Source organism: Anas acuta, chromosome 2 (genome assembly GCF_963932015.1).
Source record: "Anas acuta chromosome 2, bAnaAcu1.1, whole genome shotgun sequence".
Taxonomy (NCBI): Eukaryota; Metazoa; Chordata; class Aves; order Anseriformes; family Anatidae; genus Anas; species Anas acuta.
Window position 1 is genome coordinate 25,084,474 of NC_088980.1, and position 19,650 is coordinate 25,104,123.

Below are 19,650 nucleotides of genomic sequence, written 5' to 3' on the forward strand. Positions count from 1 at the left end.
AATAGGGCTCTGAACCCTGGAAAAGGGAAGAAGCTTTTGTTTCTGCTATCTCAATAAGGATGAAAAACACTTTATGTAACATTTCAGTAGTTTTACAGGTCATCTCCTAAACTTTTTCCTGGGGTTCTGAGGGTGAATTCCTCTCACATCCATACTTGCTGGCAATTTATTTATTTTTTTTAGATACTTTGAAAGATCAGTTCCTGTGTGACTAGTTAAATAAATAATGTTTTGACCATCACATTTTTGATTGTTTAATGGACCTATCTAATAAATTAGGGTAATAAATTAGGGAATCAGACTAATTTTCTGAATTATCTTCTAACACAATAAAGATTAAGGACATTGATAGAATATGTAAAAAACAATATATTTTTTTTTGAAATCACTAGTGTTTCTTATTAAGGTAGTGTTTTTTTTTTTTTGGTCATTCAGGTGAAAATAAAAGAAATAGTTATTAATGAGATACACATTAACTTTTTGATACTTTTACCTGTTGTGTGCTGTGTGGGTACTGTGGAGATTAATTGGCTGATGTTTTCATCCTCAAACTTGGGGGAGAAACACAGCAGAAAACAAAACAGAAAAAACACACCACAGTTCCAGCTATATACCCCAGGTTGATTTATATAAAACTTTTGTGTCTCGCCTTTTCAGATCAAGCTAATGTGGTTTTTACTGCCCTTGTGTACTTAATTGAGAACAAAAGCTAGCGCTTTTAGGAATTCATTAATACATAAAAGTTAGATAGAACTGAAATGCTCTGAGTCCAGGAGTAATCAACTGATGGTGTCATTTGCGGCCTCCTGTGTGTTGTGGTGTTTTAGAGAACCAGTGGCATAAAGAAATCATTAAAAGGAACTGGTTGCATCATTCAAAAAGTATAGAAGAGCATGTAATGCTGGAGCATGCATGAAACCTTTTGTTGGATAAAGGTTGGTTATTTGGAAAAACTGAATGGGTTTTTGGCAGAGAACATCAGGAAGGGGATTTTAGAATGCTTTTCTTTTCACTTTTCTTTCTGATACATTTGTAAAAAAAGGTGTGTCCAATCATCAAAGATTTTCAGAGAAAGCATGAGAGACCTGCATCACTTTCTAGACTTGTGTGCTGGTGAAAATCAGCAGCATCTGTTAAAATACTTCTTCAGTGGCTTGATTTCAGTTTTGCAATGGTATGAAATCTTGTGCTATGTAGCTTTCAAACGTTTGCTTTTCTGCGAATCTTTCTCCTTAGTCTTCCTCTGAAAGAATTTTAATCTGAAACTGTTTTTTTAGAATATATCTATCTGTTGTTTCTTTTGTCTTCACTGTGAGAACTGCAAGCTAGTGCCTCTAAAATTGGAGTATGAAGTCTATTTGCATTTAACTGGTGAATTTAAATAGACACAGAGAACTGCAGTCATCATTCAGCACATATCGAGGCAAGAAAATTGTAATTGTAGCAGTGATTACAGTTTATTCAAATAATGTTATTTCCAGAATATTTTACTGCCTAATTAGAAACCCAGTGCATACTTTACCAACTGCTATTCATTAAGCAAAACAGTATGCTGTATATTAGGACGAAAAGATGCAGCAATGTGACCTCAGTAAGCACTCGCTGTTTATTTCTATGTGAATTCCTGGTTATGTGGCATAAAGATTTTCTTTATTAAAGGTATTTCTGCTTATGGCTGAATGGAGGCTTTTCTGATGATTAAAAGCATAATAAAAACAATGCAGAGACATAATGGCTTGATTACATTTCCCTAATAACTTTTTCATGTTACTACTAAGCTTAAGATATGAAGCAAAGTATAGTAGAGGTGATTAGTAGCCATTTAAGTCTTATATGGCTATATGTCTGTAAAACATCTAGCTCTTTCCACTTTCCTTATCCGTTGGCTTTTGTATGCTTATTGAAAGAAACATCTGTGTTACGTTTGGCTAACAGAAGCTGTAGTGCTGATGGAGTGTTTGTGTGTGTTGTGCTGCTTTCTTTAGTCTACAGAGAGAAAAAACAGTACAGTATTACTGTACAATCCTTTCTCATAGTTGTGACGAAAACCACAATTGTTTGCAAATTTTGGAGGCTGGCATTCTTTGAGAATTTCTTTACAGGTGCCATACAACAAACGCCACGTTACTAGTCACAGCTTTTAGCTGGTTTGTCAGTTGAAAGAACGAGTAAGTTAATTTAAGTATCAGTTTTCAAGTGTAACTTCTTGTATGTTTTTGAAAGCATTTTTCACTGCATAGTTTGTCTGCTTTCTGATTTGTTCTTGCTGCCAATTAAGAATATTCATTTGTTGTATTTCAGAACACGTCTTGAAGAATTAAGAATGTTTTTGGAGAACGAGACCTGGGAACTTTGCCCTGTTAAATCCAGCTTTAGTATTTTGCAGCTTCATGTACGTTCTTTGAATAACACATACAAATGTATTGATACTTTAATAGCTAGGAGTCTAGGTGTTCTGAGAAGTGGCATGATATGTGAACTACTGTGAAAATGATTGTAGTAGGTTTTGAAAAAATGTAAATTTCATTTCAGGGCATTGAAAACTTTAGATTCATATGCTTTTAAAACAGCAATATTCCTGTTCTAGGTTGTTAGTGGATTATGTAAGATGCTAGAGTTGTAAGCATAATATTTGCCTTTATTTGTCATGTTTCAATGTGTCATTAATATGTCAGTTTTCCATTTCTAAATTATTATTCTGAGAGTAAGATGCTGAAAAAAGCGTGCCTAAAAATAATTACATTCAGTAGTGCTCGCTAATTGGTGCCAATTTTGACACCTGAAAAAGTAGGTCACATAGGCTCATTTGGAGACAGGGGGAAAAAAAGTATTTTTTTCTGTGGTGAAGTTCCACTGAAAGCAAGTAATAGATGTCCTCATTTGCTGTCTGAAAGAGATTTTTGTTGTGTGTAGTTTATCATATATTGGGTGAATTTCACCCATTTTACCAACATGGGTGCATATAATTGGAGCTATCACTGAAGTGTGAAAGGGATAGAGCTGAGCAATGTCAAGCAAAAGATAATCATCAGAAACTTCATATGCAATGGATTTGGACAGTACAAAGTTTTTGAAAATAACTTTTTAAGGACGAAATAAAATATTTCTACTTTAGTAAATTACAAGGTAACTTGTGTAAAAACAAATAAACAAACCTATATTCTTGGATAAAATCACAGGTCTTTTTATTTCCTGATTTCTGTGAAATAATAATTAAAAAAAAACAAACAAAACTGTTTTCAATGAGTTTTAGCAAGTGAATACTTTCAGAATGCAGGAGGTGTATTACATATCATATCCAATAACTGCTAAAGTCAAAAATATGAGCAGTATAGGATTACCAATTTCAAGGTTACCTTGAGCCAGTATAAATAATATATTTAAATAAGAAGCAAGGTTTGGCTAAAATATTTCATATCAGGTTAAATTGCCCACAAGTTTGTTGTTACACTCTGTTTTTATAGAACTGTAGTCATAATAGTACTGAAACTGTCTTCCTGGTGATTAAAATTGTACTTTATTTCTATTAATAGGAATTTAAGTTCATGGAGCAGTCACGTTCCCCATCTGTGTCACCTAGTAAGCAGCCTGCTTCAGCAATTTCAACAGCAGTAACTTTATTTGAGCAGTACTGTAATGGAGGAAACCCATTTGAAATCCAGGCTGACAGCAAAGATGATGAGACAGAAGATGTGTTAGCTTCCAATGGGGTATGGAGTGTTTCGGGGAATAAAAACCAAATCTACCTCTCATTAAATTGTTATTTATTTCACGTGTCAATGTTGGTAAACTGCAGTACCTTAGTATTTTACCAATCCTTGTACTATGTAAATTCTAAAGCCACTTTACTCCTTTAATTTGGCAGGTTGCTCTAGTGCTAGAGCAACTAGAGCAAAATGTGTTGCACTTGGTATTGCAATTGGTATTTTTCTGTGGGTTCTTTTACAACATGATTAGATGCTGTGAAAGTAATTTTTATTGTTTTGGAAGGAATGTCTTTCTGGCTTCTTAGGAAAGAGTCATTATGGGTTGCTCCTTCTGTTGTATTTGTTTACACATGCATGATTTCCCAAGGATTATTTGATGTTTATTAAACAGGTTTTTATTTATAATTTAAATGCTTAGGACATTAACTTTACTATGGGATCTACTGTTGTGAATCTGGACAATAACTTCCAGTATATCAGATTTCTGACCAAATCTAGCAGTAGTCGAATATATTTTAATTTCAAACTTTATACCATTCTTTAAATGCTGTATTAACATATTTTTGTTAAAGCTTTTGCTTCTTGTTTATCCCTTTGATAAGTAACATTTTTTAATTATTGTTTTTTTTTTTTTTTTTTTGTGATAAGGTTGAGTTGAGCTTAGTTTATTCAGTTTATTTGTCATGCTTTGTGGTTTTCAGCTTTGCCTTTCTTGTTTTCCCTGTGGGACTTCACCTGCAAAGCAGCTTGATCTGTCTCTCACATGCCTGAGTATAATACTGTAGCCACTTTCCTACTATGTCACTTGCAGAGACTATACAGTTGATTGGCATGAAATATTGTTGCTTTGTGCTTAAAGGAAGCTGGTAGTAGTTGTTCTCGTATCAAGGAATATAAAAGAATGTATGTTCTGCCTTTTTCTATCAGTAAACTGGGAGGAGTTGCATAGTTATCACTGTTAGATTTAAATGTAGATTCCAAATGAGTGTGTTAAGCAAAGATGTGTTCCAGGTCATTCTGAAAAACATTAATTTCGACAGTACCATATAGAAACCAACACCAATCCTTTGTAGAATCTGGACAGCCATTTGATAGGTATTTGCTAAAAGATCCACAGTGAAATAGTTGTTAATGGTAAAACCCACAGTACTTTTGAGGTTTTCAAAATTAAAACTCCTGCTGCTGAAGACCTCATTTCAGACTTCTGCATATGTTTGTGAGTAGGTATGCATTTCAAGATTTATTTACTTTTCTGAAGAAAAAGGACTAGGGAAAAAAAAAAAAAAATATATATATATATATCTTAAGGAAAAGGTGGTATGTTCAAGCCAGCTTACTTTTGAAGGTTGAACAAATGAAACACATCATGACCTGTACTATGAATGTCAATGAGAAAATACTCAAATATTTCAGAACCCGTTTTTTTTTCTTTTTTTTTTCTGGCTACTACTTGCATGTAGAATATGCAGGAAGATGTGAAGTGATATTGATTTTAGCTTCTGGGGCTGGGTCAAGAACTTCTCAAGAACAACAAAAAATAACTTTTGAACAATGATTTCAACAACCTATGCAATTCACTTTTAGCAAATGAGTGTATATGCAACATCCAGGCAGCCCTTGTATTTTGGGGCACTGGCTTGTAAGCAGAGTACTTGCAGTTCTAGGCGGCTAGAATTGTCTTTATTGCAGATATGTTAAGGAACTTTTCTTTCTATCTGCAGACTTGCATGAGAAATCTGAAAGCTTTACACTCAAGTTGAAACAGAACTGTTTTTTTTCTTTCCAGTTATAACATTTTATGTTTCAGAATCTTTCTTCTAGCTCAAGGCTTTTGCTTTTATAATTGTGAAATCACCTGATGAAAACATCAGGTAGCAAACACTGATCGATGAAGATGTTGAATGTTCTTTTTGGTTGGCTTTTGCCAGTCTCAATTGTTGTATTGCTGCCAAGCAGACCAGTCAGTGATACCTTCTTCTGTCTTCAGTTGTATATTCCCCCCGCCACTTTTATCCAGTGATGAACCTATTTTGAGAAGTAATAGGGCTTAAAAGCAAAAAAAACTTTAGCTTTCTGAGTGATTACAGTGTTTCAAATAGCAACTCTGCATGCAGTTATTGTTAGCAGCACAAGGATTGTCATGTTATGTGAGACCAGTGGTTCTTCTCTTTCAGCATCCCGCTTCTGGTAGTGGTTAGCACAGACACTGCAGGCTCATGGGAGGTAATCTGTCCTGTAAGTCTTACTGGGACACTTTATAACCTGCATGAGTTTAAAACCTAAATGTGTGGAATGGTTTTCCTATATTTGTTACAGAATTTCCTTGGAGAAAAACAAACAAACAAGCCACCCCCACTGCCTGAGCAATTGTAAATGAGTAATATCATTATCCAGTAAGTTTTCCATTATCTTTGTTACCTTATCACCACAGGTAATAGATAAATTCTGCTGTCTAATCATCCTGGGTAAAAACACGTTTTTATTCTGAACTTTCCCCGTTGAATAAATCTCAGTATTTAAATGCTACTATTTTTGCATGGTTTGTTCACTGCTGTATTTTTTAAGGGTATTTTTTTTTAAGCTCAGTCCTAGCCAGAGCTTAAGATACTTAAGACAATAATTGTTAGCTCGTTACCAAAGGGCTGTCTCCTGATTTGCACACAGGTGCTGCTATTGCTGCAAACACCGTGGCAGAGAAAAAGTTGCATTCCTTCTCTGGCAGAGCTGTGAGCAGCTGCCTCAGCTGTTCAGCAGTGTAGCAGGCTGTGGTTTTGGGGAAACAGGCTAGAGGGAGTCGTCATCCCAAGAATTAGCAGTGGGCTAGCGTGTTACATGTGCAGCAAAGTCCATGTAGTTTCTCTGCATTTAATTTTGAACAGTGTCCCATTTGGTAGGCTTGTATGTTATCAGACTTTCAAGGCTGGCTGCAGTGTCCTCTTTGTCAATGCTGTGTGCCAATTGAGTGTTCTGTATTAGTGAAACCTTAATATGTTTTAAATCGATAAAATCTGAATTTGTGTCTGGTGAAGAACTGTTATGAATTTTGGCCTTCTGTTGACAGCAGAGGGACAGGATGTTCTGTGTGGAAAAAGTGAAGCAACAATTATATGATTTATTAGTGTTCTTGTGAAGTGTAGGTTAGATTCATAGTCATTCATATTACAATTTTATTAGCCTCCAAGGTAATGTTACTGGGAGAACTTTGAAGCAGCATATAGAACTTACATTTAATTTTGAATTAACATGTAAAGTTAAGATGCAGTTTGCTTAATGTAAGTTATAATTGATTATGGAGAAGGAGGCCTCTAATTTTTCCTCATGTCTTATAGAAGTCTTTTGTGGTGAACATGTCCTTCATTTGACATGCTTTTAGCAACTCCACATATAAACAGACTTATTCCATACGATAACTTGAGTTTAATGCAGTGGCAAGTGGTTAACTAACTGCCTTTAATATTATAAGATGTTAAATAAAGTGGAAGAATTATGCTGAGAATGCAGCCGAGGGTGTTTAACAATACTAAGAAGGCACTTGGATGGTTTCGATCAGTGTATTTGCCTGTTACCTCACAGTCACTGAAGGATAAAATCCTTTCGGAAATCTTTGTGACCCAGGGAAGTGCTATGCACATTTACTTAGAGAACTGAGGCACAGAATGGGCTAAATGATTTGTCAGTAGTTGTACAGGATGTGTATCCCAGCTGGTACTAGAACCAAGGCTTCTTGTGACCCTGGCGAGTACTCTCCCGGTGATCATCTTTGTTCCTGTTTCACATTTCTCAGTTTCTCATGTCCTCTCTCTGTTAAGAGCTGCTCTAACATGTCAGCACACAGAAATAACCAAGGTCTTACAAAAAATAATTATCTTTTAAATAGAAGACAAAATAACTTGCTTAGGTAATAAAGCATAGAACTACAAGGCTTTATGTTTTGGTTTCTTAAGTGATCAGTTACAGAAGGGGAATGCATTTTAGTCCTTAAAATTATTTCAGGAGGTTGTAGAATATTGTTTCCAGATAATGCAGACATGTTTCTAGATCCCCTTGCAACGCCAATTCTCTAGATATAAACAAATCAAATGATTTACTTGTCAAATGATTTGAAGGATGGTAAGAATTATCAGTCTCTCTTTTGAGAATTTTAAAATCTTTTATCATCTGCTTAGCTATTGTAGCTCTGGACAACTGAAAAGGCCTTAGGGTGCTGCATGTCAGGTTTTTTGGTCTGTTTTTTTTTTTTTTTTTTTTTTTTTTTATCTTGAGCTTTAGTGAGATATTTTATGTCTGTTTTCTGTAGCTCCCTAACGTATTTTTCCTGTGATACAGTTAACTTAGTTTCATAGCACTCTTTTATCTTCAATGAATGATACATGTATCATTATCCTATGTGCTTCTTTGGGTTGACTACTAAAACACTTATGAAATGATTATTGCTAATAACCATGAGATACCATGTTAACTTTTTGATCTCGTATTGAAGACTGTGCATATTAGAAATACAAGTTCACTGTTTACTAGTTATGAATTACTTCTGAATTTTAAATCATGCAGCATTTTTATGTCATAAATAAGTTTACCAGCTTACTAATAGCATTAGGTTGAAGAGGCTTAATCAAATATTTTTACATATAAAAAACAGTTTTTCAAAATGTTGTAATTCTATTATGTTGAGAAAGTTACTATGTCAACTGTCATATCCATATGTCAGTATGTAGTTAGCAGCTTGTAGTCAATATATCATTTCACTATCACTGGATTTTAAATGAATTGGAACACATTACTTATTAATGCATAATAAATGGTTATAATTTCCCAGGCAGATGTTTCAGCCAAGTTAGTTAAACTATGACTCTTTGTCAAGCCTGGAGCCAGGTCCTATTTTGAAATCAACAGAGCTGCTTTAATAATAACTTTCATTTGTCTGAACTGTTCATGAGGCATAAATTTTGTCTGTGAATACTACTGATCACAACATTTTTTTTTAGCCTGTTTCTAATACATTCTAATACATAAGAATACTTCTCAATATACTGCTTTCATAGTGCAGTATGTGGCTTTAAAAACATGCATACATTGGGACTCGGGGGAAATTGCCATGGACGACTGAAAAATGTATTTCCTAGTGTATTTTGGGTGATTGAGAGACTGGCATTACCTTAGTGTATGTTCCTGTTTTTTTCCCTCTGGAAAGTTGAAAGAATCACACAGAATCACACAGAATCACAGAATCACAGAATTTCTAGGTTGGAAGAGACCTCAAGATCATCGAGTCCAACCTCTGACCTAACACTAACAGTCCCCACTAAACCATATCCCTAAGCTCTACATCTAAACGTCTTTTGAAGACTTCCAGGGATGGTGACTCCACCACCTCCCTGGGCAGCCCGTTCCAGTGCCTAACAACCCTTTCAGTAAAGAAATTCTTCCTAACATCTAACCTAAAACTCCCCTGGCGTAACTTTAGCCCATTCCCCCTCGTCCTGTCACCAGGCAAATGGGAGAACAGGCCAACCCCCACCTCGCTACAGCCTCCTTTAATGTACTTATACAGAGCAATAAGGTCACCCCTGAGCCTCCTCTTCTCTAGGCTGAACAAGCCCAGCTCCTTCAGCCGCTCCTCATAGGACTTGCTCTCCAGGCCCCTCACCAGCTTCGTCGCCCTTCTTTGGACCCGCTCAAGCACCTCGATGTCCTTCTTGTAGCGAGGGGCCCAAAACTGAACACAGTACTCGAGGTGCGGCCTCACCAGAGCCGAGAAAAAATGATTATAGTCTGTCTTCAGGTGAAAATGCTTTCTGGAGCCTGGTGGGCAGTCTTAATGCTGTGTAGGACTTCAGGAAAATGACTTATATCCAGAGAGCATCAAGGATTTGTTTTCCTTTAACGTTTTCTGGGTTAAGAAATTATCCTTGCGAAAAACTTTATCTCCTTATTTATAAATGTGTCTGAAGTGCCAGAACACTTTAAAAAGAGATTGATGTTAAATATTACTCTCAGAGTGGCAAATGTCAGGTTTCTTACAAAAAATAATCTCAGTTGTACACATCTACTATGTATTTGTGGTTTCATAAACTATAAAAAGCACTTATTGTCTATTAATTTCTGAATAGTATTTTTACACATAACTCATATTCAGGCACTACACATGTCTACTGTTGGAACCGTACACTGTGTTATATATACTGTAGCCTGTGTTGCTCATTTTTTTTTTTCACACATCATTCATTAGGTTTAACCTTTTGATTCTTAAATTGAACAGAAGTTTCTTGCAAGCTTTGAAATGCAATGAAACAACTGAATAGAGGAACACAGGTTCAGATGATTAAGATCGTGTCTGAGTGTTTGGAGGCAGCAATTGTTATGTCTGTAACTATTTAAGCTTCTTATTTTTCAAATGTTGCAATTAACATTAGATGCTGGCCCTCAGTTGAAGGAAGTACATCTCAAGGCACGTACATATTGTTAATTTAGCTACACATTCACATTTTTCAGAGGATTATTCTGGACTGTGTTGTGGGATCTGTGACAAATGATGCAAATGATTCACGAGGCTTTCTTTCATCAAAGAGGAAACAATTGTTTAATTGATGACTAGATCTGTAGTTCAAGTATCAGGATCTTGTGCCTTTAACTAGATAAAAAATGTTGTATGTTTCAAAGAAAGACAGAACCAGCACACGCACAAACAGAAGCATGCTCAAAATACCCGCTGGTCAAGTTCTATAAGAAAACGAGCAAGAAAAAGCTTTTGATGTAACCTCCACTGAGTTGTTCCACAGATACAGTTGACTTACAGCATTAGAGTGTTTCTTAGAATATTACACTCCATTGTGGGGTGTTATTTTTTTTAATTTATTCTGTAAGGTAAGGTATATCAAGTCAGGTTGCAGAAGCTTGTTTCTTGCTTCCTCAGTAGCTTTTTTTGTTTCATGTACATTGCAAAGTTTATATATAGAAAACAGAAGGATACATACAAAATTACTCTTCTTGCTGTCAATACAAATAGAACTGCATAAAGCTGAAGAAAGTATGTACTGAAAAAGAACTGTGATTAAAAAAAATGCGTGTTTACTTTATAGGAGCCATAAGAAATAATTGTATAGGAGCCATAAGAAATAATTGTATTTTTGTAGCATTTGACTAATTATTTTTTTGAAGTGTTTGTGCTTAGTCAAAATAGCATTGGTCTCTAACAGGCTCAGTGATTGAAAGACTATCTAGTAGAAATGTCTTTTGGAACATAGTAAAACCAATTTTGCAACCAACTACAACGTTTGAAAAAATATGAGTAGTATAAGCAAGTATTTTTGTAAAGCAGTAATTTGGTCCTTGCATTAATAATTGAGGATGGTGTGGTGCCAGCTTTTGTTGCCACTGCTTGGATCAATGTTGACTCTTTTTTTTTTTTTTTTTCCCCAGATTGTGAAACAAATAATAAAACTCAGGTACCTGATGAGTATTTGATAAAGCAACAAGAAAGCAAAAAAAAAAAAAAAAATCAGTAGCTGGGAGAAGTAGGATGATAAATATTTACTCATAGCTAATACCTGAAGTTTGTTTAAAATACATTTGGTTTTGTATAATTTGTCTGATACGTTTTTAATGAATATTGTCAGCCACCTGTCAACTTGTAAAGTTAGTTATTTGTATAAATACATGCGTATAACAATATAAATAATGGCAGTAATTTTTTTTGCTTGTTTTACAGTATGAATCGGATGAACAAGAAAAAAGTGCGTATCAAGAGTATGATAGTGACAGTGATGTTCCTGAAGAGTTGAAAAGAGACTATGTAGATGAGCAGACAGGAGATGCCCCTATGAAAAGGTCGGTAGACTGTCTCATTTTCATGCTTTTCGTCTCAGTACTCTAGTTCATCTTCTGTTTAATCTCTACTTTACAACAATAGAATAATGATCAAATAATCCTTATGCTGCCTGCACAGTTGGAAAGGCCTCAGCACATAGCTCTTCCCGTACATGAAATCTATAAATTCTTCATTGTTACTGCAGAAAGAAACTTTGGAAAGCAAGATTTTGAAGGAGGATAAAGGCTCTCTAAAGCACATAGTGGAAAACTGATTATCAAGCATTAGATGTTAACTGAAGGTTCTTCTACAGCTGTTGTAGTGCATATGTATAATTTCTTTTGTCTTAAAGGGAATTGTGTGCAGACAAATGACTTGAGGCTTGGGCTTCTGCTTTTGCAGAACAGTCGTCTTTTACAGATTTCAAACAAATGAAAAAAGAAACAAGCAATTGTCTGTCTAGGCCACTGTAACAGATATTCATTCAGCATTTTTGAAGCAAGCTAACCTTATTTGTATGTAGTGAGTTGCAGGAGGACTAGAAAGGCACCACTTGGTTCAAAGGTGGGCAATGTTTTTTACAGAATCACTCTAGGATAAAATACCGTTAGCATGGTTTCATCAGACATCACAAGCTACTTCATTTCAGTGACTTTGTGGAGGTATTAATGAAAATTACATAATGGTAAAAAAAAAAAAAATAAATGCAGTCTCTGTCATAACTACACTGTCACTGTGAAATTGTAATGTTCTGAATTTTTGGAAGAATATTGTTTTGAGGTATAGCAGAGAATTTCATCATATGATAACATTAATGGCTTTTTAGCTTCATGTGCCTCAGAATTTTTTCCATTTCTAGATAGTCATTTTTTAGCTATAGCTCACTAATCTGCTCCTGTTTTGTCATAGCCTACATTATTTTAATTTTCTTTGCTTCATAAACAGTGAAGCGAATGCAGAGTTGTTAAAATGATTGCTGAGATCAGACATAGACATGCAGAAGTCAAGTCTTGGACTGTATCTTAGAAACTCCTTTCTCTAGTACTGTTTTCAGTAAATTAGGCTAGGCTATTTTAAATGTTTGAATCATAACTTGCTTTGGCATAAATATTGCTCTGGAAGACATACCCTCCTGTTAAAAGAGGGAGAGAAGGTAGGGCAGAAGGGCTTTATTTTCTACTTAATTTTTATTTGCATGTCCTTGAATATAGTAGGTAGTCATGTTTGGTATACTTTGTGTTTCTTTTTTTTTCTTTTAAGTGTTTCTCGAGAAACCCTGAGGAGCAGAAAGAGATCGGATTATAACCTCAATAAAGTGAATGCACCTATCCTAACAAACACTACACTGAATGTAGTAAGGCTTGTTGGTACGTAGAACAATTGTCAGAATATATGTTTTTATTTTAATGCAAACCTCTGGTTTCTAGCATGTATGCTAAATGAATTTTAAGACATTAAAAAAAAAGTTGGACCCTGTCTAGTCTTTTTGAATGTGCAGTGCTTTGGATGAGATCTTACTGGATTGTTTAGCTGTTGTATTGCAGCTTCCTGCTCTCAATTAGAATTTCTCATAGCTTCCTTACACCGGCAGTTCAGTAACTCTGTAATGAGCTTGTACAGCCAGCAGGTCCTTCACTTTCCCATTTTTTTTTTCCAAAGGATGAGCATTTAATGCAGAAAGATGCATGTTTTTAATTAATTGATCCCTAAATGCGTGGCTTTACATTTTGTATTACTGAATTTCATCTGATTCTTATTGCAGCAGTCATCAAGGCCCTCCAGTTCCTCCTGTACATTATGCCAATCCTTTTTTGTTCTGGTACCAGCTCTTCTTTTTTTTTTTTTTCCATTATCACACTCATATTTTTGTGCCAGAGTCATGCATGAGAATATTAAAGAAGAGGCCAGTTGTTGGAAACTCCACTAGTAGTTTTTCCAGATACTTCCCTTTTTAACACTCTTCATTCTGCCTTCTCTTTTACTAAACCCTTTGACTAAATCCTAGATAGGTGAAATACACTGTGTATAGAAAATCAAATAACTTCCCTAACAAGGATGTATGTCTTAGTCTGGTACAGTTCACTTGTAGTAGACCCATGACTTGTTTTATCCTAATTTTGCCTCCATTTGCCGCCTCCTGGTTGTGTCACTTCTGTATTATCTTCAAAGCTTAATCTAAAGCCCTGCATCCTACAAATTAAAGCAATAGATTGTTTGAATGACTATTTCCCTCTTCTTGGATATGTTTTTATTTGCTGTTTTTCAGTCATACTGGTACAACATGTGCCTTGACTGCTTGTCGTACATACAGGTTATTACCCTGATTACCAGACTGCTTATTTCATGGTCATTTTCATGGTCCTGATTCCTTTATTTCTTTAACTTGTCTGTGTTAAGGTTTTGTCCAGCCCACTTTGTGTGTATGAAAGTGGCCAGTTCAGTTCCATTAGTCATCCTATCCCCCTTCTCCTCCCTTTTCCCACTGTCAGTATCATTGTCCCAAGGGAAACCCTGGGCAAACTATTCATTCTTGCTTAGGGTGCTATCCTGTTTGTCTGTATTGTCTCTGTGTGTGTTTCCTGCCTCATTTTGCTTTGTTTCTGTTGATCTTCTGTAATTAGAAAACTCCTGGTTTTGCCACGTTAAGTTTCAGCAAGACTTTTGATACTTCTAGCTCTTAATATGACTTTCTGAGTGAATTAGTTTTGCTTTTTTCCACTTGGCCTTGTCCTAGTCATTTTTTCTTCTGGTTTCTTTACATTTTCTCATGTTTCTAATACACTATGATGCCTCGTAACTTTTGTCTTAATTTATATCTTTTTTTTTTTTTTTTTTTTGAAGTACCTACCCTTTGACATCATAAATGAAACAGATTGTTTTGCACCGCTTTTCTGTTAGACATAAACTGCATATTGCACCTCTGCCATAGATGTTGACAGCGTGTCCATCCTTTGTGATGATTTTTGGTCTTAGTATATAAATACTTAATTCAGTCCTTCCGGATTGTATCCCCAGAGGCATTATACACATTTCTTTAACTAATGGTTAATGGTTACAGGAACAAGAAACAAGATACCACCATTTAGCCAGACTATCAGTTTTATTAGCATTTCCCCTCTCGTCTCTTGAATCATCCCTGTAAAACAAAAAGGTAAACGTGTTGTTGCTCACCTGATTTAGCCAGGCATCATGATGTGAGGTTGTAAGAGATCCAGGTTTGGTCCATTCTCCCCAGAATGCAGGGATGCCATGAAACATGCCCATCTTTTAACAATGGTTTCTGCTAATGCTGTGGAAGGCTTTGGTCTGTCTCACACTGTCTCAGGATTTTGGCTAGGAAAATGCCATGGTACATAGTCACTGTTCAGTTCCAAGGAGCATAACTGAGATGAGTGTCTGGGATCCCTTCGTTATCAATGGAGTACAGTTGGTAGCTCCAGAAGATGGTACTTGCCCTGGATATCTTTACTGTACTAGGACATGACATGCAGGCAGGTGTCTTCTGGAACTGCTTGACTTAGCCAGGAGTTGGACTTAGTGATCCATGTGGGTCCCTTCCAATTTGGGATATTCTGTGACTTCTGTGCAGGAGACATAAGCAACCAATGTGGGGTAAGGGTCTTATTTTTCAGATCGTTTGACAAAGTGAATTGCATATGCAATACCCATGATCAGAAAGCCTGTACTCTCTTACTGTTTTGGTCCTTGAAAACAAGGCTGTAATTTCAGAGAGATTTTATTTGGTGGCAATAATGCAAGTACTTAAGCAGCTTTTGTCCATGCTACGTGTTGTCACTGACACTCCTGCCTCCCGTATCATCTTCCGTCAGTATCACCTCTACTAGATGTAGATCAGCTTCCCCATGTTAGTTAAAGATAAATCATAAAGAAAACCAGGTTTATGGCAGGAAATCTGGGGTGAGATAAAGATGGGATTTTAAATTGCCCAAACAAGTAGAAGAACTTGTTGCCTCACTTTTTAGGAATAGCTGATATGCAGGTAGTAGTACTTGCTGTGAAAGAGTATGGCAATGCTCATAATCATTTTCGAACTATTCTTGAGTGCTCTTTCTGGAGGCTAGATGAATAAAACAAAGTGTGTCTTAGTATAATTAAAGAGCATAAATGAGTTACTGTGTATAACTGAAGTGGGAACTTTTCTAACTCTTTAATTTGAATTTCAAGTGAACGGTTCAATTTATTTTGTTTTCCATAACCAGGTAGTTATTTCTCTGTTTCCAGCATAAAGGAACCATTAGATTAATTTATGGAGTTATTTTTTTCCTATCAAACTCTTGCATGTTGACTTAAAACATAAAGGAAGAATGAACCTGTGTTAAATTTTTATGGAATATTTTGACCTAGGGTCTGTGCATCAACAGGAATATTTTATGAATACATTTTATTTACCTTTTGGGTTGTAGTGATCATATTTAAATAGATTAGTCTGATAGAAAGTACTGTCTAGTTGTTTCCTTTAAGGACAGAAGAAGTGCTGGAAATACTTAAAAACAAAACAACAACAAAAAGAACTGGCAAATGTTCATCAGTTTTGGCCTTTATGAATTGTTTTTAGAAAGTGTAGTTACTTTGACTTGTTGAAACTCTTAAGTGGTATTTCTGGAAATTCATGGCACGTGTTTGGGATATTAGTGTTGTTTTTAAATGTTCTCGTACACCCTTTTCACCCAAACTGTGAACTTTAGTGCAACTAGGTAACAACGTATAGATGTTAAAATTTGGCATCCTCTGAGAGAGAGAAACTGGGAGGAAATGTTCTTGGCACACTTGTTGTGTCAAGATGCTGAGTGACATAGTAATAGAGAAATGTTCTTGGCCACAGAAGAGTTTTATAGGGACAGTGCTTGAGCAGAGTATAGCCCTTTGGAAAAGCGCACGACACTGCCTGAGAGACTACCTTGAACATTTATGCCAGTTACACAGATATTTGGAAATCTTAACTGTCCAGAATGTGACACATCACCCTTATATTGTGTATAGGTTGCAGGCAAGTTTGAAAAATGTGTTTAGCACAAAGTGGAAAAAATCACTCTGTGGCAATATGGAATATTCCGATAACACACATGAAGGTGGCAGCTGCTTTGATAGGGTGTCATCCTTTCCAAACATTCATAAATTTCCACACAGAACTGTGCTGGAATTGTCTTCCAACACAGAAAAACAAATGTAGCTAAGTGGAACTTTTTAGGTCTGCTTTTCAGCTTGTTCATAATACCGTAGGCCAAAGCATTGATAATTAAGCGCAGAATTAACAAGTGGGGTAACCTGCCAAATATTAAATATTGCAACCCTTGTCAGATCTCCAAAAATAACAAAATATATTCTTGTGTGTTAGCAAAGTGGGACGCAGATGTTCAAGCAGGGAGTTTAAGCTAGATAGAAACGTGGGAATTAGCAATATCGGGTTTTTGCTTCATTCTTACCATACTGCTGTGTCATGTATTTATCAAATGAATGTCATCTTTAATGAGCACAAGTAATTGCTTAAAAGATTCAAGTTACTCCCTCTGATACTAACAGCTGATTTTGTTTCTCTACATAAAACCATATTTTCTATATTGATTAGTAAGTTACTTTGCTGGGCACAGTGTTAGCTTTGATTAAACAGTGTTGCAGACTACAGGAAAAAGAAATGATTCTGGCACCTTCATGCAGTTTTTTTTCCAACCTGTCATGTCAAAACATGTCTGGAATATGAAATGTTGTTAAATGATGTGCTATATCCTACATGTTGGGTGAACTGCATTTACTTTTTGGTTCAAAAGTTGTTGTCTGTTACTATAATAACCCAAAGCTGACTATACTCTATGCTTTTAAAATGTTAATAAGGCAAGTAGTATGTCATTTCTGAGCTAGCTAACTGGAAGTCCAGGGTCTCTGCAAAATCAGGGGTTTTCATTAAGTACACTTTTCTTACGACCTTTTGAAAAGAGACATGCCTGTGCTAGAAAACAAAATACCTATAGGCCCTGTGGATTAAACCTTTAGCAAAAAATTCCTTCTTGAGTCCAAAGCCTGTGATCTGTTTGATTCACCTGACGTATAGATAAAGGTCCTGAGATTTTTTTTTTCAGTTATTATTTTCAGAAGTTAATGTTCGAAAATTATCCATATGCGCACATATAAAGTGTATATATCAAGTGTATATAAACACAAACACACACTAATGCGTAAAGTCTCCAGTGGCTCTGTATATCACTACAGATTACTTAAAGTGATTATTATTTTTTTTTTTTTAATTTGGTACCAGAAGGCCAAGAATTGTTCATGACATTTTGATACGGTTTAACATCCATGCTTAGAGAAGTCTTGAGTTGTTTATGGTGTCTTAGCCATAATATGTAGCTTTATTTTTAAACCTGCTAATCTCTAAAATATTGCTAAGTTGCTCTTAATCAATAGTCAAAGCTAAATAATAAACTTTGTAAATTTTCTTTGAGTTTGTCAAGCTCACCACTATCTTTGTAGCACTCGTACTGAGAAAACTGATCTTCTGTATTTAATTTTCAAGGTAAATATATGCAGATGATGAATATTCTCAAACCAATTGCGTTTGATGTGATCCACTTCATGTCTCAGCTCTTCGACTACTATCTGTATGCAGTCTATACGTTTTTTGGCCGAAATGACACGGTGGGTAGAAACATAATTTGTTTCACAGTATCATTATATACATAGAATGAGAATACAGAGGAGATCTCCTTACTTAAGATGGTACCAAATATATGGTCTTCCAGAGAATCAGTGTTACCAGAATGGATCTGAATGCAGGAGTTAGAAAAGGCTGATTAAATCAGCAACAAGGGGAGTAAGTATAGGGAGCATCATTATTGCTGGGACATGAAGCCGATTGTGTTTTGAATACGTTCTGTGGTCTTTTTTTCCAGCAGTATTTTGAATAGACAGTAAAGACAATGTGAAGTACCTGGAAGTAGTGGAAGAAAGTGGAGAGCAAAGGAGTAGGCTGCAATAGCACGTGGTGGCTTGGAGCCTAGAAAGGATAAAGTGATTTGATTTTCCTATATGTATTTCTCCAGCTTAGATAATAGCTCAAGAAAGAGGAGAAAGTGTCCATGAAGGTTAAGTAGCAGCTCAGGTTTAAGAGGTTTGAAATTCAGTATTTCAGGTATATTATTACTCTGTCAAGCTAATTGCATTAACAAAAACATTTTAGTGTTTTTTTTTTTTTTTTGAGTGATCTTGTAGTTAAAATAAATGCTTGTTGGCAATGTCTTTACGTAACATGGATCAACTTTCAACAGGATGGTCTTAAAGCATTTATGAAAAGCTGCATGTAAAAACAATTTTCTCCTCTCTTGGCCCCTAAATTACTTCACAAGCAATAATGTAATAGGGTTCCAAATTCATCATCATCTTTTGGCAAATTGCATTGGATTTTCAGACTCTCAGCATATGGTTCTAAATGTTTTTGAGCTGTTCTCTTTGGCAGAACAAATATATTTGCAATTTGTTTGTGTTTAGAAGATGGGTGTGTGTTTTTTTGTTTTGTTTTTGTTAAGCTAATTGATTTCCATTGGCTTAATCAGCTGCTCTGGTATTCAGTGCTTATATATATTTGCACCTTCTGTTTGTTTTGTGTTTTTAAAGCCCATACCAAGTTCCTTACTTTCTACTTCTCTCAGAGAACAGCACAGTGCTAGGCAGGTAAACATTATAGCAGATGGGTGGTAAAATTGTGATGTCTTCATAATGTGCCTAGTTTTTGTTTTGACAGATGATTTTCTGTGGGAAACATAATGCTTACAAAGGGTCTATGAATGAGATAAACCCTCTTGTAATGCTGCTTAAATGTTCTCACTTCCCATTATGTTACAAACCCTTAAAAAGTAGAGATGGTTGATGGTATGTGATTTGGACCACTGTCAGTGTTCCTGTTCTAATTTTTATTTATAAAACATGCATCGAATGGGTTTCTTGAAAGTATGCTAATATTATAACTTCATTAAGTGGTTGAAATACTGTGCTTATGTTATATATGTGAGTTAGTACAGGAGGAATGATCAATTGTACATAGTTTGTTGCCAGTTCAGTGGAAATCAGGGATTTAAAATACATATGTTGACTTCTATGTCCGGTCATGATGCTAGGTCATTG

The 19,650-nt window shown here is 35.6% G+C and overlaps 1 protein-coding gene across 1 annotated transcript in view; it reads left to right on the forward strand.

Moving 5' to 3' along the window:
- Positions 1-19,650, forward strand: part of VPS50 (VPS50 subunit of EARP/GARPII complex) — a 77,255-nt gene that overhangs the window by 40,198 nt on the left and 17,407 nt on the right. Inside the window, exons 17-21 of the mRNA XM_068673962.1 lie at positions 2,302-2,392; positions 3,534-3,710; positions 11,416-11,534; positions 12,775-12,881; positions 18,047-18,168. Coding sequence (XP_068530063.1) covers positions 2,302-2,392; positions 3,534-3,710; positions 11,416-11,534; positions 12,775-12,881; positions 18,047-18,168 — 616 coding nt within the window. The remainder of the gene's footprint in view (positions 1-2,301; positions 2,393-3,533; positions 3,711-11,415; positions 11,535-12,774; positions 12,882-18,046; positions 18,169-19,650) is intronic.